We start from the raw sequence: 22,922 nt of genomic DNA, 5'->3' as shown, positions 1-22,922 counted from the left end.
TTTCAGATCTCATGGCAATTTGTCCAGTAGTTGTCCAGGTTCTTGCTGTAATGGCTTAAAAGCATTATTCTGTGTCTTCTATGATGATATATACCCAGTTTTATATTAATGACCTTAATCTGATTTAGGTTACAAGCCAAATGACAAAATGTCTTTAAGTCTAGAGGACTACTTTCTTGCTTACTTTCTAAATAAAAATGTTTGCTGTGAAGCACTTCACGACTAAAATACTGACAAAATAAACAGAAGGAATGGCTTAATACCACAAACTGTACCAACAAGTGCCACTTGTTCACCTTTTACTCAGATTATATTTATAGTTTGCAGAGATTTACTAACCAGCGAATGTGCAACCTCTGTGTCATTCATAGGTATTGTAGTTAAAAAGTATTGTATATCACAAATAATGTTTGCTGTATATTATTTATATTATATTAATATTTCACATATTTAAAGGAATTGCTTTAATAATCTTTACTGATATGGAAAAGATGTCAACCATGTAGATAGTGTGTGCTAAAAATCACTGGATGCCTGAAGTTCTATGTTACAGGAATGGTTGCCCAAGCATCTACTAAGTTTATATGAAATTACTCCACACGTAGACAAGAGATTTTTTCAAAAAAGTTTCATTTATTTTTGGCTTATGAAGACATATTCTACACAACTATTTTTACATGTCCATGATACGCTTCATGCTCATGAACTTAGTGCCACTCATGCCCATGTCCCTGAAGTTCCTGTACTCGCCGGGCTTCACATACATCATCTTGCCTCTGTAGTGGGGCTGCTCGTACATCAGCCAGTGACCTTCCATCACGTGGCAGGACAGGCATTCATTCATGCGGAAACGCTCCTGGATGTTGTCACAGTCCTCCATCAGCTCCTGCATCTGACCAGCAAAGTTCTCCCTCTCGTAGATCCTCATCCTGTAGGTTCCTCTGTGCTGTAATGAAAACACTGGATGCATTAAATGTGAAGGTTGTTTTTAAACTAATTACCATTCAAATCTATTTAAAGAATGCAAGAAAGAATCTTAGAAATGTATCCTACCATGGGGATCATACGGCAAGACCTGATGCAGTCCCTCATTCCCATCATGCTCATGTAGTCAGCATACTCGCCCCTCCTCATGAAATACTGGTTTCCCATGTAGTTGGGGCGGTCGTAGACCATGAAGCAGCCGCTCTCCACCCTGCAGGAGTGGCACCTGCTCAGGAAGGAGGACATATCAGAGCAGTCGCTCATGCACTCATAGGAACGGCCCTGGAAGTTCCTCTCCTCGTAGAAGATGATCTGAAAAAAGGAGTCACAAAGGGGGATTAAGCCCAAAAATAATATCCATCAATATGTGTTCAAATTGCTTATCGAAAATAGTTGGTGAGGTGAGTATGCTTACCTTGCCCATGGTCATAGTTGCTGTGTTGCTGTTCCTCAGAGAACTATGTTGCTGCTACACTGATGATGGTCCTGTTTTAACTGTTACTTTTATACCTAACCAAACCCAAAGAATCTGTTGCTCCCATTGTGTAAACCCCTGACCCAGCAACATGGTATAGAGGCCTATAGACTGCTCAGGGGCATTTGTCACATTTCCATGTGACTGGATCCCCTAGAAGACTTTAGAATGGATTTTTCCATAGGGAAGTCAATACAATGAGCATTTTTTCGAAGTTACAATACAGAGTAACAGACAATAGTCTCTTTCATACATTACAAAACACACTGTATGGCACACTGTATGATTGGTAAGTGGACAGTTTATAGACATGAGTTTTCTTCTGTGAGACCACAATAGTCTGACATGCCTATATATAATGCACATCTGTACAAACAAAAGTTGTTTATCCAGCTGTTTGTATGGATTTGTATGTATAGATATATGATAAAAAATAACTGGCAAGCATTAATCCAATGTACAACCAGCAGTGAAGTTATTGTAACACTTGATGCACCTCACTAAAATTAAATGTTTGTGTCTTTTATTGTTCTTGGGTCAAAATCAAGTTAATCGCATAAATTAAAATTCATGCTATGTAGCCACGCATTTTTCAATACCAAATTTATTTTTATTTTTATTTTAGTGGAGATTCCAAAGTTTTCAAAGTTACCGAAAATGATGAAAAAATTATGTTGGGTAAAAATTGTTTAAGAAAATTGCATTCTGCATCTGTATTGTACAAGTATTGTACATGAGGTACAGTAGATTAAAATTTTATGTGCATCAAATTTAGTGTGTAACTGCATAATCATTGAAAAAGGCCATCAATTGGTATTTGAAGTAGCCTGTATACTTTTTCTGTGCCACATCTGTGACACTGCTTCACAAAAAGATGAAGCAAATAAGTGATTTAGGACTACGGGAGCCAGAAAGACTCCAGAAAAACTGCATTTATATCATGCTAACTCAGTATGGGCAGCAACATGTCACTAGGTATTGTTGTTGTACTGGATAGATGTTTAAAAAAATGTGTGTAAGATCAGAATGTTTGTTCTGTCCAACATATCCTTGTTTATATGCTAACTATAGCAGATTAGGAGAAGCCACATAAAGATGAGATTTTAGCTTTGTTGTAAGTATTTTAAAACAAAATATTTTACTGTTACAAGAGGAAAGAGAGGCTTAAAGATCCCCTCCAGACATGTTTTAAGATGTATCTAAAATACTCTACTTTGAATAATAATTTGTGTCTGACATTTTTCAACAAAAGAAGTTCAATTATCTCGTTAAAATTCTTAAAATTACATTTACTTCTTCTCCCTCATTAAAAATTCCAGTATCTATGAATATGCAAATTTAGAGCATGGTCTGGGTGAGTACTCTTTTCTGATTGGCCGGCAGGTGTGCGTTAAAACCATATATTGCATACATAGTTCGGCTCAAGTCTAATCACTGTTCAAAGTTCATCCACTACCCAACCTGTAACCATAGTAACATTACAGAGCACAGCTGTCAAAGCTTATTCGTTATCAACTGCAGCAAGCACAGCTGAGTTATCAACTTGATAAATTAATGACCGAGAAGAAAAACACAACAATGCTTGATTTTAACATTTCTTTCAACCTATTTGCAATCTACAGCAGTTTTGAAGAATGGGACACAGCAGAAGAAAAAGAAATGGAGAAGAAAACAAAGAAACCAAACGAAAAACAGCAGAAGGAACTGACACCTGAAGAGCTTAAAATGATTGAGGAAGAGAAGGATGAGATTAATACAAAAAAGGGAACAACATGGGCAGTTAATATACTGAGAGACTTTCTCTACCAAAAACAAAAGAACACTGATTTGGAGACATACTCTGTGGTTATGCTTAATGACACCTTACTTGAATTTATGCCATGATTTAGTCCACTAAGGCTGGAGGTGAGTACAGTGTGGCATTAGAGCTGGTATTAACTGCCATATATCACATAGTACCTGTTCAAAAAGTGCCGGTTCGGAACGGGCTGATTTCTCAATACCTATGAGAACAGTGCCCGACCCCTAAACGTCTCACATGCAGACTATCAGTAGATGCTACAATTTACCGAAGCTCCCTAAACGCCTCAAATGCAGGCTATTGGTAGACACTACAATATACCGATGTTCCCTAAATGTCTCACACTCAAGCTATCAGTAGATGCTATAATTTACCCATGTTCCCGAAACACCTCAAATGCAGGCTATCGGTAGATGCTACAATTTACTGATGCTCCCTAAATGCCTCACATGCAGAATATCTGGAGACTACAATTTTGAGTTGAGCTGAAGTTGATCGGATGAACTGTAGAGCCCGTTCAAAATGTGCCTGAGACATGCTGCACAAATTCCCGCGCATAAGGAATGGGAATAGGGCTTAACTCTCTAAACTTTTTCAGTTCATTCTTTATGTTAGTTCTTATCACTACAGACATAATTCCATCTCTGACCACAATGTGGGTTGCAATGGCAGAGTGGTGCTGTCCGTATTTCTGCTCATTGACTCCATGGGCAGAAAAAGAAGCAAATCAATGTTGTTTATGAGGTACTTTTTTTTATATTTCTCGAGAACTGCTCATCCAAACAACTTCACACATTGACATTGCACTTCCTTGATTCCCCAGCAATCTACCTGCCAGGTATGAAGTACATTGGATGAATGGTTCTTGAGATATGCGAAGGAAAAACATACATACATACAGACAGACAGAGATTCCTTGCTTTATATAGAGAGATAAGTGATACAAAGTTCAAGTCAAGCATTGCTGTCTTTAAAGCCAAGTTGAAACACTACAGGAAAAGCAGCAAAGACACCAGTGTCCATCATCCTCATATTACCGAGTCTGACCTGGAAATTATTAGAAATTCAGCTATACTGTCCCCAGATACACCTGTGGGCCTGTTGAGAAAGGCATGGTTCAACATCCAGCTTTGCTTTGCATGGAGGGGCAGAGAGGGAAACCGAGAGCTGATTAAGTCATCTTTTGTTCTGCTGCATCATGAGGATGGTGTCAGATATGGTGTGGCAACTTAAAGCCACTCAAGTGTGGTACACTCAGGAACTGATGGGGGTGAATTACCTTGGGAACATGCTGAAAATGATCTGTGAAGAAGTGAGATATTTAGCCCTACACAAAAGCTGATAAAAACATAAACTATATGAATTTTATATACTTTAATCATCCATCCTCCCACTTCCCTAAATTATTTATGCCTCTCAGGTGAGTCTCTTCGTACCCCTCTCCTGGATCTACACAAACCACAGCCCACAGAGCACTACTATGGGTTGGCTCTCGGATGCCTGGAAAGTCGCCAGATTATGTTGGTAACAGGCCACCGATGTGAGACCAGATTGAATCACACTGGGTCCCATCCATATCGGAGAGGAAGACATGGGGCCAGATCTTGTCTTGCCATACATCCACAAGCACCATTGCCCATTGTCAATGCCCAGTTCAGCTGACTTCTAATAAGTCAGACTTATTCGGTACCTCAAGCCCAAGTATGTTTTGCCATCGAGAGCTACTGTGACTAAACGCATTGATAAACACTTTGAGGAGAAGAAGGATGAGCTTAAAATCAAGTTGGCCAGAGCAGACAAGCTAACCACTGACTGCTGGACAGCTCTCACAAATGAAAGCTACATCACAACTACTTGTCACTTTGTTAATGCTGACTGGGAGATACAGTCAAGTGTGCTCCTCACTCAAAGCCTCTCTGTCCATCACACGTCAGACAACCTCGCAGAGAAGCTGACTAGTGCGGTGGAGACATAGGGCCTCAACAGCTGTGTGTTGGCATGTGTCCAAGATAACACCAAAAACATTGTGGCAGCTAATTCCCCTATGCGCATCCTCTGGGACTCTGTGCCATGTTATGTGCAACTCGCCAACAACAACAGTTTCAATGTTTACGTGTGTCGTGTGATTGGTTGCTGCTGGGAGGCTGGTGAAGCACTTAAGCCACAGCCATCCAACCACCCTGGCACTGAAAGTGAAGCAGGTACAGATGCAGCTGCCACAGCACACCCTTATCCAGTCTACGAAGACATGATGGAACTCTGTCTGTGACATGTTCGAGAAGTTGGTGGAGCAATTTTAATGTAGCTGGTCGAGTTTGAGTAAATTCTAACTACTTATTATACTGTTGGTAATTTAATATTTAATATTGCATCATAAATTGATAAAATGATCACATATTTTGTATGTTGGGGCAGGACTATCTACCCTGTTACCATAGAAACACCTGACTAGAGATCTAATGACTAATGTCTAAGTGTTTGTGGCTAGCCCAGCTGTTGGTTGTCTGTATGCTAAATCTGTAAAAGTAGCCACTGGCCGCTCGCAAAAATCACTTCTCAGATTCTCAGATTCGATTCACATCGATCAATACTCAGTGTATCAGCAAGGGACACCTGCAAGATCATGATTTCGTCCCTGCACATTTTTAAATCAATTAAAAAAACCATACGTCCATATTCAAAACTACCTAAATTACTATAGCATTAGTAGCACTGCTAGTCATATTTTTCAACATATACAGCTTATTTCATCTACAGCACTAACAACAACTCTCTTAACTTTCTGCAAGTCTTTGTTGTCAGCATTAACTTGGTAGCTAGACATGTAATTTACTATACTATATAATTGTATTTTTTTTAATATATATCTACTTTATCATGCCTACTCCGTGTATATAACACAGTATGAATAAGTATTATTTTCTTCTTTCAGACATGCAGACAGGAGGCCCAGTGACAGTTCTAGAGAGTGCAGCTGCCATTTTACAGAGGGACTTGAGAGGGGTCCAATAAGGTTACCTGTGTGGGAAGAGTCCACCTGTGCAGAGCAATCTGCCCATGGAGAAGAGTCTGGCTGTAGGGGGCAATTTTCCTGTGGAAGGGAGTCTGCCCATGGAGGAGAGTGGGCCTGTTGACAGTGTGCTGACCCCCAAATGTCTAGGTTTCAGGTACTCGAAGTTCAACCCTTGATGAAAAGGTACTTAGGATGGAAACTGGCCTCCCAGACAGAAGCATCTTCAACATCTTCTTTGGCTATATGAAACGATTTAAAGAGTCCATCGTTTATTATGCTGGCTGGAAGGTATAATCTCTGTCACTTGATGACTAGATCTTCATGACTCTCATGAAGCTCTTTCATAACTACACCAACTTGCATCTTGCTCAGCTCTTCCAGTGTAGCTCCACTTGTGTGACAAATTTAGTACTTACATTCATCCATGTTCTCCATGAGTTATGGTTCAAGGACATCATGACCACTGTACCAAGTTGGGAGAAAAATCTGTCAAGCTTACAGTCTTCATTCCAGATGTATCGCAACTGCAGGATGGTCATACTTTGCACAGCAGTTAAAATTGCTACTTCAGCCTCCATGGACCTTCAGAAGCACACCTACTCATACAGAGGCATGCATTCATTTAAAATCTTGCAAGGTGTGGTGACAAACGCTGTGATAACATACTGCAGCAAACTGTATCCTGGATCAGTCTCTGACAAGGACATCGTGGCTAAGAGTGGAATCCTGGAGGTCTTCAAGTCAGGTGATCTTATACTTGCTGATGAAGGATTTCTAATCCAAGACATTATGCCAGAAGGAGTCAGTGTGAACATCCCACTGTTTTTGCATCATGGCATGTTCACAAAGAGTGAGATTAAACATACTAAAGATGTTGCACAGACAGTGTTTGATAACAGTGTAAGATTCATGATATATCAATATGTTTGTTCTTAATTTATTTGCTCTTTTCTGTCTTTTGACCTTTGGAGAGTTTTGAGGCTATATGGATGTTGCTTTAGATTTATTGGCATTGTTAAAGCTTTTGTGTCCATTTTGTATTTAATGCTATTTTCTGGCAGGTGACACATATGCTTTGTGTTAATTCAAGGTGCTCATCAGCCAGACCGGTCTTTGTGGTCCTCTGATTGAATGATTGAGGCAGCTCTAATGTTTATATACATGTAAGTGTTGTGATGCTGCCCATATACCTGTAATAAATTTCAGCAGTAAGCGAGACAGTGGGCAGGAGTTCTTTTCATTGTTTTCAGATTGCATTACATTTCAAATAACGCACGTGTGAGGGTGTGGTGTTATGTGATTGGCTTTCAGCAGACTGTAAAATAAAGAGTTACACAGTAACAAATTCCACTCCTTTTTATACCTTAATGAAATGATCATCATTGTTTTGATTTCCTTTAATGTTTTGGATCATTGGCTTCCCTGTTAGCAGGCACTGACAGGTGGCATGGCGAGAACTCTGATCGATTGCCTCCCAAAAAATAAATAAAAAAATTAAATAAAGTAACAAATATAAACATTAGAACAGCTGTAGAACAAATAAATTGAACAATGTAGTTATCCTCAAGGATGTAAAAAGGTGAACTGATCTCAGAAATGATTAACTATTATTAACGATTTACAAGCAGTGTTTTAGTCCATTGACAGTTCTACACAAGCTGTGGAGGCATGTGATCCTTGTAGAAGGACTCCAAGATCCCCACGTTAGGCTGCCAGAAGTCATCACGGGAGATGGGTATGATCACACACTGCTTGGGTGTCCAGATGGTGAAACAGTAGGTGGTCTTCCCAGACATGTGAAGCTGCCCCTGTTCTTGGTGCCAGTAGTGGTGATCCTCCTTCTGGTGGAAGGCGCCACCTTCCTTCTGATGAAGGTACAAGGACTTATCCTGCACTGCTTCCTCAATAGTATGGTCCCCCCACTGGAATGGGTACTTCACCTCAATGATGTCTGTCTCTCCAGCCAGACCATCTGGGGAGGCACCCAGGACCCAAGAGTCAGCCAGCCACGAACCAGACCCTCTGACCTTCATGCTGGTGGCATCTTCAAATGCATTGATCCATTCCTGCTTGTTAGCTATATCCCACTGTAGAGCCAGTACTCCTTGCAGGTCCTGATTCCCACAGAGCTTGGAAATGAGGGGGCGCTTCACCATCAGCACACTTCCAAAGTGGCTTGCCGTCGGCCGATCTTTCCTCAGAACATGCCAGAGATGATTGTCCTTCTGCCCCACTGTCAATGTCTGGATGGCCATTATCTGCCTCACTGACATCCTCATAGCTGCAAGGATGCCATGACTGCCCAGGTGTTTGTGGGGGGCAATGATACAGTCAGTGGTGAGGTGAAGCAGAGGTTCCTGCTGGGTTTTAGGCTCGAGAGTGAGCATCCAGGAAATCCCAGTAAACCAGAATTGACTGAGCAGCCACTGGGGTTGGTGCACGGGTCAGAGGCTTGTACTCCCACACTCCTCCACTGCCTTAACCTTGTCTGATGGAACCTTGGGCTTTTTCCACTGGCACTCAACATCTGTGGAGCTGAGGTTGTGGATGGCCCAGATCATCAAAGCAGCAGGTTGGCTGCACTTGTACTCCCCATGGGGACACTCACAGGAGGTAGAGTTGATGACTCCAGAGTCACCAGTGTAAACCTGTAAAGAGGAAAAGAAATACTCATATATATAGATTTTTAAAAAATCCCACTCACAGCCTATTTAACACAATGAATAGCATTTGATGTGATTGGACTCACAAAAGAATACAATAATCATTACATAATCAATAAATTTTACATACCTCGAGTTGCCTCCTGATTGAAAGGACAATATATCCAAAGTGATCTTATTTATGTATGTAGTGTGAACATGAATATTGGGAAGGGGCATACTGTTCTTCCTAATTACTTCTCTTATTGTTTATATTATACCATTATAATAGTATACTATAATAGTTTTCATACTATTTATACTTATTATTTATACTATTCTTATTTTTCACTCACTTTTTTAAACACCTAAATTAGTTAGCTTAACGTTAGCTATCTGCTCTTACACCATTTCATCTTTTTCAGCTCATTTAATCTAATGCTCACTAAATTTAGTTATAGTGCTCTATTTTTTAATTAATTAAATTAATTGATTAAATTTTAACTGTATTTTTTATATTCACTTTGACATGATAACAACATGATTGGTCCAACATGTAGTTTCATGTAGAGTAATGTTAGCTAAAGTTAGCTACCAAACTAGTCAGTCTGCAAAACTCACCACAACCCTGTATGACTTGTCTTTCATACTGGCCCTGACAGAACCCACAAGCTGGCCCTCAGAAACACTACACTCCAGTACATGGCCTGACTTGAAGTGATTTTCACCTCTTTGGACATTCTTGTTCTCATCTCTAAAAAAAAAGGCAGCATGTCACAGGGAAATCATAGTGGTAAATGTAACATAAATAATCGTACAGTTCAGTGCTAGCAGTACTCACTAGCCGACATGATGTTTGCAGTTTTCACAAATAAAACAAATAAAACGTTTTTCTTAAAACACAGTTGATATCATACGGAGTTGTGGCTTCGACAGGAGCATATACCATTGTTTCACAATGTCATAGCTCGTGGTAAGTCTACCTTTGATGGTTACAACATTATGCAGTTACCATGCTTAGCTCTTAGCTTCGACATGATGCTAATGGGTCCAAAAAACCCCAACATTTTCAGCAAATATTAATGCATAGTTACCTTTTATGTCATAAATAAACAAAAATTAAAAAAAACATAAGAGTTCTGAAGTCTCAGATTCTTTTTACAAGGTCTCAGACCTTAATCAGCTCGTTAGGCCTGAGGCATGTCAACAATTGTCATTACGGAATGTCAGCTGGTGCCAAGTTTTAAAGCTTTGCAAATACTCTGACTCTTCAAACGTTGTGCAAACACTCAGCAAGCATGGCTTCCTCTAAGCAGCTGTATAACCCTGTTTTCATCCCATTTATATGGCCATGGTACAAGATTTGATGCAATTTAGTGCAAAGGCAGGTTAGGGTTAGGGAAGGGCATTGTGTTGCAAGTGGACTTGGCATGTTCATCTACTGTTTTGGATTGTCTGCCATGGCTGGGCGTCATTCCATTTCAAATTGCTACCAGTTGGCCGCAATCACGACTATCTGAATCCAAACGCCACTGTCTCTGTGATAAGGGGGAGAGGGGCATTCCATGGGGGGGACTCCATAAACACACACACAATCTTAATAAGTTTGGAATAAATTCAGTAATTAAAAATAAATTGTAGATATAACAGTAAATAAAAGTTTTGTAACAGGTAACAAAGTGGACTGTCTTTGTCTCCATTGCAATGGTGGCTGAGGATCATGGGTAATGTAGCCTTCTGCTATCCAAAACTAACAAAAACACTTGATTTTGGAGAAATAATTAAAATGGATGGCCATAACATTAACCTATCATATTGTAGAGTTATCAAGGACACGTTAGTGTTTTTGTGTTGAGAAATGTTGAGGATATCATTAAAATAAAACCTTAATAAGGGAACTGACAGTGAAGAAAATACTTCCCGGCAGCAGATCCTCTGGTCCGCCCACCAGAGGAAATAAATAAGCACAGCTTTATACTGCTCTGAGTCAGGCAGGCATGAAAGATACTTCCAATTGAAATACATTAGTTTGAAAGTTGTGCTGAGTGTCATGAAAAAAATGGAAAATTTGTGTCCACGAACACGAATCTATAGATTAAATAAGATTTCATGAACTGCCATGATACTGGGTTGTGCAATTTAACACTCATCTCTAACCAAATGCTGAAATATTAATTAGTTGAAATCTGCTTTTCTAGATAGCAGATAGCTGAGTAATGACAAATTCAGCATAATTTGGGTAAAATTAGGACAAATTTCTCATCACCATCTGGTCTCTACTTCGAAGGTAATACAGACAGGTTTGCAAAATGGGAAAGAAAAGGCTGCCATTTTTAGTAAAAATGTTCTTTGAGTAAAAATATACTCTCAAAGTATATTAAATATTTTCTAAGGTTAAATATGACATTATAACTTTTAACCACCCAGAATGTGAAGGTGATGAGGGAGATTTCCAGGCTAAAAGAATTCCTTTGTTGGGCCAAAAGAGTTCTGAATGCAATAACATCCCTTTGTTTAGTATTCAAAGATAAGAAAGAAAGATAAGAGCAAATTATTTGGTACTCCAAAGATGGCAATTTGTGGACTTGGTTAACAGGGACCCCTAAGACATCTGAAGGGTGTTGAAAACCAAAGACCAATAATTTTGAAGTGCAGAGCATGACCAAAACATATCAGTCAGTGAGTGAAAGCAACGGTCACACCGTGGATCTGAGCCTGGGAAATCTCAGCTAGCCTGGATTTACTAAAAAGAATTCTATGTAAAACCTTAAATTGAATGGGTTCTCAGCAAGTACATGATGAGGGGGAGTTGACCTGTTTTAATGTGTCGACCCTAATAAATTGATAAAATTAATTACCATGACACCAGAATTTAGAAAGTTAGATCATTTATTTGAGTCAAAATGTACAATTAGCACATATCCATGATACGCCTCATGCTCATGAACTTGGTGCCACTCATGCCCATGTCCCTGAAGCTCCTGTACTCGCCGGGCTTCACGTACATCATCTTGCCTCTGTAGTGGGGCTGCTCGTACATCAGCCAGTGGCCTTCCATCACGTGGCAGGACTGGCAGTCATTCATGCGGAAGCGGTCCTGGATGGAGTCACAGTCATCCACCAGCTCATGCATCTGACCACTGAAGTTCTCCCTCTCGTAGATCCTCATCCTGAACTGGCCTCTGTGCTGTTTTTAAAAAACAAGACCAAAAAATAATTGATTTGATAAAAACGTTAAGCTTCTTTCCAGAGTCGTACTATTGCTGTGTTTTATACTTACCATGGGGATCATACGGCAAGACCTGATACCACCGCTCATTCCCATCATGCTCATGTAGTCAGCGTACTCGCCCCTCCTCATGAAAAACTGGTTTCCCATGAAGTTGGGGCGGTCGTAGACCATGAAGCAGCCACTCTCCACCCTGCAGGACTGGCACCTGCTCAGGTAGGAGGTCAGCTCAGCACAGTCGCTCATGCACTCATAGGAGCGGCCCTGGAAGTTCCTCTCCTCGTAGAAGATGATCTGAAAAAATATTGAAGGGTTTTAGATACCAAATTCATATTTACACAGTCCTATTATATATTTGTAGGCAAATGAATGCTGATTTAATAATTTAGACCTACCTTGCCCATGTTGATTGCGGTGGTTTCCCAGGTCTCTCAGAGAACTGTTTTTGAACTGATGCCCTGCCTGTGTGAACATGTCACATTTATACCTGGCCAGAGACAAAGACTGTTGGCCCCTCTATTGTTGAAAGTCCTGACCCAGCAACCTACTATAGAAGCCTATAGAGTTTTTGAGTTGCTTACCCATATACCAACAGGGTCACAACCTCCAAACAGAATTTTCCTTTGACAAGAGCACAGCTTTTTCAAAAAATGGTTTAGGGATGTAATTGGTTATATATGAGTATTATATTACAGTATATAAATCATTGACTCGATTGAATTGAAACACTAGGAGCCAAGGAGCTAATATTTTATCAAAGCAAAATATTCAGTGGACAATAGGGTTCTCAAACAAACAATAGCCATTTGTAGTCATTTGTGATTATGCACATACATTGTATCCCTTCTCAAATAGATGTATTAACACCTTTGATTTTGGAACAAAGGCTGGTAGTATCAAATGTTAAATGCTGTACTAGTGGTTGACATTACCACATTGCCCTTGTAGACTTAGTTTCAGTGCGGGAAGTTGGTAGATTTTTTCAGATGGGAGTCCTGGTTATGATTATGGGTTGGGATTACTATCACTCTAGGATTTACATCTATATAAAACAGTTTGCAGGATAGATCAGGTACTTCACAATCCTAATATAATTTATCCTAGATGATGTTGGATGCTTGACACAAATTATTTAGAATATTTTGTATTTCAAATCAACAATACCTTATTTGTTAACGTGATTTCCCAGAATTTAAAACATTAGTATTGGTCTTGGTTTAAAAATATTGAGGTGCTATAATAAAGTCAAATTTATGTTTCTGAGGGAAGTTTTTAAAGCTATTAGAGTGAACCTTCAAATCATTTCAGCCAGACAACAAAAGATGTTCTGCTACAGACACATTACACACTCTGCTCTCTGCATGCATACCCAACACACCCTTTGCAATAACGTGGTGAATTTAAAGCTGAAATGTTTAGTTTCCATACATCACACTCAGGTCAGCCAGTCTAGTCAAGTCAATTTTTATTTGTATAGCCCAATATCAGAAATCACAAATTTGCATCAGGGGGCTTTACAATCTGTACAGCAATACAAGCAATACAACATCCCCTGACCTTAAACCCTCGATTTGAATGAGGGAAAAACTCACAAATAAGGGGGTTAGGATGGGGGGCAGAAGAGACCTCAGGAAGTACAACAGAGGAAGGATCCTTTCTCAGGACAGCAAGTCATGCAATAGATGTGTGTAGAGAATAGAACAAGAGAGACAAATTACAGAAATACAGCATGAAAAACAAGATGACAAAATTATAATGGATTTATAATATATATGAATTTACAATTTCATTTAACAGATGCTGATACAACACAAGCAGGGATCTAGTCATGAGAGAACAACACAAGTAAGTGCCATAAAGCTTAAGTTTGAGTCCGATAGGATGTAGATGCCAACGGGTGGTGCACCGAGGTGATGCATAGAGTGCATAGATTGAATAGAAGCAGATTTTATATATATATATATATATATATATATATATATATATATATACATATACACACACACACACACACACACACACACACACACACACACATATATATATATGTGTGTGTGTGTGTGTGTGTGTGTATATGTATATATATATATATATATATATATATATATATATATATATATATATATACAAGAATGTGATCAGGTCAAGGTGACAGGTCAGTGATATGATTTTTGAACTTCAACAAAAACTCAGAGTAACACTTAAAATGACTTCTACAATGTACAGTTGAGCAAACTCCCATTACTGATGCATCTCCACTTCCTACCGCTATGTAAAAGTGAAGCCAAAATATCTCCTTTCTGGGAGATGCCATCTTGCTTGTGTGACGTCATTTGGAGCCAGAGTCTGCGCGGTAGAGTCTGACTGCCTTACAGAGGTTTTAGAGTGGCTGTCACAGCTGTCAATCATGAGATCACACTGTTTTTTATATTGTCAAATAACTACTTAAAAACAAACATCAGAAAAATGAGCACTTGGACATACAGTGTGATAAGAACTACCTAAAATGACAGAAGCCATCTTTGGGAAAAATTTATTTGACGTGTACATGTTTTTTGACAGTCAGTGCAGAGTTGTCAATATTCTGAACACTCTTGCTCTATCTTAGTGGTTACTGCTACCCTACTCAGTATTCCTTCATCATCACTGCTGCTGCTGTCATACAGAATTTAATCAGTTGTTTTTCATTTTCCTTTAAACAGGTAAAAATCTAGTTGTGATTAAAATCTGTTTTTCAAGGGAGACCGATCAAAGAGGACAGCATAAAAACATTGTTACAACAATAAATACAATAACAACAAACAATATGAAAAGATGACAACAATCACATGCCACAAAAGAGTACACACAGTATCCTGTTTATTGACCCCTGGCACCCTGGAGGTCTGGGTTAGGGTGCAGACAATGAGTTGCAACACTCCTGCTTTGTGTCCGTTAGAGGACTGTGTTGCATGTCATTCTTCATCTCCCCTTTTTTCTTGTCATCTCTCTGCTATCGGCTGTCTAATCTAGTGAAGATGTAAAAAGCCTTAAACTATTTTTTTTTAAAAGAACAAAAAAGGAATTTGATTGCCGTACCTCCACTCGAGCATTCACCTGTTGACTTTCATTTGTTTCCCCTCAAGGATTAGAAATTTATTGTCACTCAGTCTTTCTCTACGCACACATTTGCAGCTGAAATGCCCCACAAAGCACTGTCACTGACTCTTACAAGACAGAATACACACTTAGGTGACAGCTTTGTGTTGCAAAACTCAACCACTTTCACTTGCATTGCTGCTTGTAGCTGGAGAGAAAGACATTTTTTCTTTTAGCATCTTTTTCATGAGACGCTTCTTGTCTTGTTAATGTCTGCATCTTTCAAACTCTGTGCCCTCAACACAGGCTTTCCCTTAATATGTTGTCTCCAAGCCCAAAATGAGATAACCTCCGATGACATCACCCTGGATACTCTTTTTTTTATCAGACTTGATAAAACTAATTCAACTACTGAGCTAAAATTTTACTCATCACCTCATTGCAGACAGACCTCTGCCTATTTGTACACCCATAACACAGTGACAGCACACCGTGTAACGTGTAGGGAAGAACTTCAAAGGTGATTATTGCTTTGCACTTTTCATGTATTTACGTGTATTTTATTTTATTTCATGTATTTTCATGTGGAAAGGAGAAGGGGAACAACAGGTTATGGAGAGTCCCATGAGAGCACTTCATGCCTTCAGTAGCTCAGCTTTATCTCTGGGGAACACCCCCAAATAAGGAAATGATGTCCAAATTAGGAAATGTGTCTCATGTAGCAGGTGAATGTGACTCCCCTCGTTGAGACCTGCTGATAGATGTAATAGCAGAGCAGAGGAGAGAGTGATATGTATGCGATGTAACCAACCTACGTGCTGGTATTTGACATGTTTTTTTTTCTTCCTGAAAACAAATCATCTTTAAAATATTTGTATGAAACAAATATTAAGAAAAAACCCACTATTTGTGCTTTGCCGAATAACGTATTTGTTTTTGGGCACACCCCTAGTACGTACTTTACGTGATTTCTACAAAATCATACACTGATGTGATCCTAATAACTTGATCAATGCACTTAATGAATTCAAACCACTTGCAACAGTAGCAAAACTTTCTTTAACAGAGATATTTTATAGTTTAATTCAATAATTTGAAGGAGTCACTAAGCACTTGTCCACATATACTGTGTGAGCACAAGAAGGTAAATTGTGAGCAGCATAAACAATTTATATGTTGGGGATTTTTGAATTCTATTGTAAAACCAAGAAGAAATACACGTGAATGATATACCATCACATTACAAAGGCAAGGGTGTGTTATCAAAAACAACACTCTTGTATGTCTGAGAAGTTATAATTTTTATTGAATATTCTGCAGTTCTCTAACTACCACATATAGGGATATGCCTCATGCTCATTTACACCCACTGATGCCATTCTAATCCCCAGCTCTTCTTGTACTGTTAAGGCCTCAAAAACAACCAATTAAGCAAAAAGTCAGGATAAGAGTGTGGGGTACTTTATTCAGTAGTGGTATTTAGTGAACATTCAGTTGCAAGAGTCCATGATGCGCCTCATGCTCATGAACCTCATGCCACTCATGCCCAGCTCCCTGAAGCTCCTGTACTCTCCAGGCCTCATGTACATCATCTTGCCTCTGTAGTGGGGCTGCTCGTACATCAGCCAGTGGCCGTCCATCACATGGCAGGACAGGCAGTCAGTCATGCGGTAGCGGTCCTGGATGTTGTCGCAGTCCTCCATCAGCTCATGCATCTGACCACCGAAGTTCTCTCTCTCATAGATCCTCATCCTGTAGGTTCCTCTGTGCTGTAAATTGAAACATCAGAAAAAACAATTGGCAGAAGTCCAGACAACCATTCAAAGATGACAAAATGATTTCTAAAGAATGAACGTCCTACCATAGGGATCATACGGCAAGACCTGATGCAGTCTCTCATTCCCATCATGCTCATGTAGTCAGCATACTCGCCCCTCCTCATGAAATACTGGTTTCCCATGTAGTTGGGGCGGTCGTAGACCATGAAACAGCCACTCTCCACCCTGCAAGAGTGGCACCTGCTCAGGTAGGAGGTCAGCTCAGGGCAGTCACTGCTGGTCTCATAGTGGCGACCCTGGAAGTTCCTGTCCTCGTAGAAGATGATCTGAAAGGACAAAGATGCTTCATCAGGACAATTTTCAGAGATTATTAATGACTATAATTGGGACATTGATATTAAATAAATGTTTTGTTATATTTATTACCCACCCTGCCCATGGTCATGATCTTTTGATTGCTTCTCAGGACTGAGTTGTGACTGCTGTGTACTCCTGATGGTGGTAACCGTTTTTATACTTGCTCAATGTGAAAAAAGTATGTAGGGCTTCTATTGTGCAAAACCCTGACCCAGCAACAACATGCCATAGAAGCCTACTGAGCAGTCAGGGCATTAAAGGGTTATTATTTAGCGCTATACACTCTGGTTGAAATGCATGTACTGTATACATGCAGTATTGTTGTCTGACATAAAGAAAATAAAGAGAAGCTTCTAACTGTAATGGATAAACAGCCGTCTCTATCTTCCACAGTGTATGGGATGATTCACTCACTACTGTAAATGATGAAACATATTTTCTTAGAAATATGATTCAATACCAATTTATATAAACATATCAGATAAGAAATATATAGGTATCGATATCAATATAGATATATAAGAAAAGCACAATTGCATAATTACCTGGCTGATAGGGATTAAAATATCTCTGTTGATACATGTACATACTGTACAGATGGATAGAATCCAAGAAGGCTTGAATGAAAATGGATTTTTATGAAGTCTAATATATTTTACTGTTGAACCTTATTTGTTGTAAAATGTCAACAGTAATAAGCACTTCCCATCTCCATATCCATGCTTCATGTATAATAAACAAACCACTAAGGTTGTAATTTATAGAGACTTATAGGACTTATTACAGTATGATCATGAGCTAGTTGCTCTTTGGTTATAAGTCCAAACAGCCACATATTTTATAAACTTAAAAAATGTAGTTCATGTAATTATATGTAAGTAATTATACTGTATTATTATTATTTTTGTTTATTTGTTCTGAAGGGTTCACGTTGGTTTGAATTGAATCAAACTTTATTTATTTTGTTCTCTTTAGCTTTCTAAGCATGAAGAGCTGTTAGCTATCAGATGTAACATAACATCCATTTGCTTTCATCTGTAGAACTTTGTGTTTCTGAGTTTTTGATTGCATTAAAATATCCAGCTGCTAAGCCTACATTATCAGCCAATATTATTGTGGTCATTTATTGTGCACCATGATGGCATTGTTACTCCTGGCAATTCTCTCACCAGCCCAAATGTACCGAACTAAAGATTTAAATGTTGCAATTCAAATACACTTTTAGTATGTAATATGTTTGGTGTCTGTGTCCTTCATGGTATAGTACAGTAGCTGTGATCACAAATGCTGGTGAGGTGAGGCTTATTGAGAGATGTAGGTCACTCATGCAGCAGGCTTTGATTTATTGTGGAACAGTGATGGAAATAAAATATTTACAGTGTACGTTTGGATAAATTCCATAAGTCTATATGTGTACAGTGTTATTGAAACAAATGAACATGTCATCTGATTGGACCTCTGCCCTTTTTTTGGATGTCTTTTTTTAAAGGCAATGCCCATCCATGCCACCAATAAAAGTAAAATGAGTAGTTATTGTTACTGTTTCCTAACCACATATCTTACAAGCAGCTATCACTTGCAGTGGAGTATTAATAGAGGTAATTTGCCTTTATGGAAACTTCAACAACATCATTGTTATATTTTCTCCTTTAATTGGATCCACATAAATAACTACAAACAAAAACAACAATTCATTGCTGTGCCTGAAAGGTTAGTTTTTGTTTTTTTTTGTCTGAAATTGACTTTAATTACAAACACTCGGTGCTGTTTTAGCAGTCTTATCAAGGTTTTGTTCATTCAGAAAATGTGTAAAAGTGACCCGTTATTGGCATTCTCATTATGAAAGTCTTTATCTTTTTAATCTTTCAGTGGAGCCTTAATGGACTGAGAAAAAAATATGATCTATTCTATTCTTACCTATTAAATTTAGTCAAAAATTTGTATTATTTATTATTATATTTATTATAAAATTTCTTTGAATGCACTCTTTATTGACTGTAAATAAACATTTTAAATTAAAATTACAATTTATTTTATTTTTTATAAAAATCGTTTGAATGTAGACATATGAAAGCTCTCTAAATTGTACTGAGGGGTGATGGAAAGACACAAATTCTAGCAGGAGGGCAGAGGAGCAGATCATATGGGACAAGAAACAAGAAACAAACTATGCCTCCCTCTTAGTTGAATTTAATGAGAAAAGCCAGTATTTTTGGCTGAAGATGTTTTCTTTGTTTGATATGATGACCCAAATGAGTAGAAATGGTCTGACAACAGGCCTTTTCCAAAGTGCGGACTGATCATAACAGGAAAAACTAATTCATTAGTAATGGTCACTCTGTTCTGTTAGGTTGCGTTATTAATGTTAGGGGTTCCACCTGCAATTTTCCAGCTAAAACAACAAAATGTTTGCTATGAAAAGGGTCTATAAAGTTGTTCTTTATACAAGTGTTGCTGGAGCATTGACCCTTTTGCATCTTGTAAGTAGTAGTTCACTGGCATGTCTTCCTCAAGCCATATTTCAACACTCAAATAAGCTATGTTTTATTATATTGGAGTAATTAACTTCTGGAGAATCACGCACATTCTCACAGCTACCATTTCCATCCTTTCAGATTCATTTTTTAATGTCACGTGCATCATCTGACATAACACATTTCATAGGCAGAACAAAATTTTTGACCTTGCTATTTAAAATGGCAGCATTCACCATGGACCAAACGGTCCTTAAACATATGGGAGCAGTTAGATGCTGATAATTCATGCAATTTTCTCCTTTCATTTTGTAATAGCTTTAAGTTTAGAAACTCAATGTGAATTATGCATTGAAAAATTCTCTGTAGATATTAACCATTTATTCATATTTATTGATTACATGATTACAAGTCTTTTCTATCTAACAGGATTCCATGATGCGTTTGATGGATCCGATCCTCATATCCATGGGGCCTGTTCCCATGTCTCTCATGCTCCTGTACTCTCCGGGCCTCAGGTAGAGCATCCTGCCTCTGTAGTGGGGCTGCTCGTAGATCAGCCAGTGGCCGTCCATCACGTGAACAGACTGGCATTCGGGCATGCGGTAACGATCCTGGATGGAGTCGCAGTCTTCCATCAGCTCATTCATCTGACCTCCGAAGTTCTCCCTCTCGTAGATCCTCATCCTGAATGGACCTCTGTGCTGTAAAATGACACGTGAAGAGACAGAAGATTACTTTTGTTATCAAAAACTGCCTCTATGGTGTGTTGGAGAGATTTGATTGAGGTTTCAGTTAGTATGTTCACACTTAGGAGCTAATGAATCCTTGCAAATCTTCATACCATGGGGATCATACGACAGGAACGGATGCAGTCGCTCATGCTCATTCCCATCAGACGCTGGTTGTCGGGGTACTCTCCCCTCCTCACCAGCATCTGGTGGCCCATATAGTTTGGACGTTCATAGACCATGAAGCAGCCGCTCTCCACCCTGCAGGAGTTGCAGCGGCTCAGGTAGGAGGTCAGCTCAGCACAGTCATTGCTGGTCTCATAGGAACGACCCTGGAAGTTCCTGTCCTCGTAGAAGATGATCTGAAAATGAAACAGTACATTTTTTAAAGCATTTCTTTATGTTAACAAATAGCACATGATGAAATGTTATATTTGTCAACCTGAATTATAGTAAAACATTAAAATGGTCTCTTACTCTGCCCATTTTGGTGTTCAATTCTATCTCTGATTGTGCTGGTACTTTGCCCAGACGAACTGTGTGTCACTTTTATACTCATCATGATAGCTAAATGACCTATGGTGTCATTGTTTTGAATATCTTACTCAGCAGCATAGCATACAGGACTATAATGTTTGTTAAATCGGTCTGTAAATGGTTATTATTCCAGACTGTATGCATCTGGTGCAGTGCCAACTCCAGCGGCTCTCCTATGGGGTACAGGTGGGTCACAGTAACAAATGTATCAGCTGGAACTCTTTGTACTGTTAGTGTTTGGTCTATGGTGACAAGCACTTTGTTGTACTCACATATTACTCATCAGTCCATCACCTTGATACATAAAGTTATATCTTTGTCATGTCACAGAAGAGATTGTAACACTTCCCTGACAGCAATGATGAAAGGCTAGCCTTTAACTGTATGATACTATTTAATATAAAATAAGTGGCTGGGTGAGAAACTCAGGTTTAACAATTAATCTATTGTTGGTGTCTATTGTGACTTTAATGTCAAATAATACACATATAAAATCAGGCCTTATACGCTTTACTACATGTAGTCTCTGTCAGATGAAAACAATGTAATTTTTGTGTTTGTAAATGAGTATAAGGACTACATACTCCATGAGCATGAGTACTCCATGAGACATTTTCCTAGGATCATAAAACTGCCTTTAAAACTTTTGGATAATGCAAAAACCCTGCCAAAATCTATTTCCCATTTTTCTTAAATATTTGAAAGTACAGAATATATTTTACCTGATGACATTAACATGTTATGATATTACTATTATTGTTGTTGTTGTTGTTGTTGTTGTTGTTGTTATCATTATGATTATGCTGATGATGATGATGGTGGTGATGATGATGATGATGATGATGATTATTATTATTATTATGAAGGGATTAGCATGTATTATGTACTGTATATTCCTATTACATTTGTGAGATCTTTCTTGTAAGTAGTGGACATAAATGTGATGCAGTCTGAATGGTGTGGTGGTAATTTATAGTCCAGACACTGATTGACACTGAGCCAGTTTGTCTTGAGAATCCTTCTCTGAAAAATTCTGAAAATCACCAGAAAGGCAAAAAGAAATGAAAAGAAACACTTTATTGACCTCAGAATAGGCACAAGAACAGATAAGTAACCAAACTCAAGTAACTAAAAGTCAGAATACTGTATACATTATGAACATCTACTACACATAAAATGAAGCATGCAAAAACACAAATAAATTGTACTAAATGCTACATACACAAAACACGAATAGTAACTACAAAGTGTACTTTCACAGATAATGAAATTGTTGCACCCCCTCTTAAAATGGGAAATTTTAGTCTCTTATGTACAGTACTGTGCAAAAGTTTTAGGCACTTTAAATGTCTAGATACTTATCCATTATGCTATCAGGGAGGCGTCTGATTGGTCCCAAAATGTCTTCTGTAGCATGTCAACGACCCCAAACATACAGCCAGAGTCACAGAGAACTATCTACACCAACAAGAAGAACAAGGAGTCCTGCAACAGACGGTTTGGTCCCCACAGAGCCCTGATCTCAACATCATGGAGTCAGTCTGGGATTACATGAAGAGACAGAAACAACTGAGATGCTGAAATCCACAGAAGAACTGTGGCAACTTCTCCAAGATACTTGAAACAACCTACTTGTCAAGTACCTTGAAAAACTGTGTGCAGGTGTACCGAGGAGAACTGCTGCTGTTTTAAAAGCAAAGCTGCTCACAGCAAATATTGATTTGATTTTGGGTGTCCTCTGTTTATTGAGCTTTGTAAGACATTAATTGATAAATAACAACTATTCATGGCATTATTTTTGAAAGCATCCTCACTTTACTTTT

General features: G+C 38.7%; 5 protein-coding genes across 6 annotated transcripts; all 5 read right to left on the bottom strand.

Annotated features, from left to right (window-relative positions):
• Positions 1 to 613: 613 nt before the first annotated feature.
• LOC122992011 (gamma-crystallin M3-like) lies at positions 614 to 1,498 on the bottom strand. Its single transcript, XM_044365530.1, has 3 exons — positions 1,400 to 1,498; positions 1,054 to 1,296; positions 614 to 946 (listed from the first exon to the last, which is right to left on the bottom strand). The coding sequence occupies exons 1-3, from the start codon at positions 1,412 to 1,414 to the stop codon at positions 674 to 676; spliced, it is 531 nt and encodes a 176-aa protein (XP_044221465.1). The 5' UTR covers positions 1,415 to 1,498; the 3' UTR covers positions 614 to 673.
• Positions 1,499 to 7,674: 6,176 nt separating this feature from the next.
• Positions 7,675 to 10,320, bottom strand: LOC122992005. Of its 2 annotated transcripts, XM_044365524.1 has the most exons (3): positions 10,010 to 10,320; positions 9,537 to 9,669; positions 7,675 to 8,921 (listed from the first exon to the last, which is right to left on the bottom strand). In XM_044365524.1, exon 3 carries the CDS (start codon positions 8,658 to 8,660, stop codon positions 7,923 to 7,925), a length of 738 nt encoding a protein of 245 aa, XP_044221459.1. In that variant the 5' UTR covers positions 8,661 to 8,921; positions 9,537 to 9,669; positions 10,010 to 10,320; the 3' UTR covers positions 7,675 to 7,922. The 2 variants fall into 2 exon arrangements, with proteins under 2 accessions (XP_044221459.1, XP_044221460.1); XM_044365525.1 differs by lacking the exons at positions 9,537 to 9,669; positions 10,010 to 10,320 and adding an exon at positions 9,067 to 9,526.
• A 1,466-nt stretch (positions 10,321 to 11,786) lies between these two features.
• LOC122992012 (gamma-crystallin M3-like) lies at positions 11,787 to 12,627 on the bottom strand. Its single transcript, XM_044365531.1, has 3 exons — positions 12,540 to 12,627; positions 12,196 to 12,438; positions 11,787 to 12,102 (listed from the first exon to the last, which is right to left on the bottom strand). Exons 1-3 carry the CDS (start codon positions 12,546 to 12,548, stop codon positions 11,827 to 11,829), a joined length of 528 nt encoding a protein of 175 aa, XP_044221466.1. The 5' UTR covers positions 12,549 to 12,627; the 3' UTR covers positions 11,787 to 11,826.
• Positions 12,628 to 16,661: 4,034 nt separating this feature from the next.
• LOC122992010 (gamma-crystallin M3-like) lies at positions 16,662 to 17,496 on the bottom strand. The gene is made up of 3 exons (XM_044365529.1): positions 17,431 to 17,496; positions 17,084 to 17,326; positions 16,662 to 16,991 (listed from the first exon to the last, which is right to left on the bottom strand). Exons 1-3 carry the CDS (start codon positions 17,443 to 17,445, stop codon positions 16,713 to 16,715), a joined length of 537 nt encoding a protein of 178 aa, XP_044221464.1. The 5' UTR covers positions 17,446 to 17,496; the 3' UTR covers positions 16,662 to 16,712.
• Positions 17,497 to 20,253: 2,757 nt separating this feature from the next.
• Positions 20,254 to 21,071, bottom strand: LOC122992008 (gamma-crystallin M3-like). The gene is made up of 3 exons (XM_044365528.1): positions 21,040 to 21,071; positions 20,676 to 20,924; positions 20,254 to 20,535 (listed from the first exon to the last, which is right to left on the bottom strand). The coding sequence occupies exons 1-3, from the start codon at positions 21,046 to 21,048 to the stop codon at positions 20,254 to 20,256; spliced, it is 540 nt and encodes a 179-aa protein (XP_044221463.1). The 5' UTR covers positions 21,049 to 21,071.
• Positions 21,072 to 22,922: the final 1,851 nt, after the last annotated feature.

Source organism: Thunnus albacares, chromosome 11 (assembly GCF_914725855.1).
Source record: "Thunnus albacares chromosome 11, fThuAlb1.1, whole genome shotgun sequence".
In the NCBI taxonomy this organism is placed as follows: Eukaryota; Metazoa; Chordata; class Actinopteri; order Scombriformes; family Scombridae; genus Thunnus; species Thunnus albacares.
Note: the sequence above shows the minus strand (reverse complement) of the source record. Positions and strands in the feature narration are given on the sequence as shown.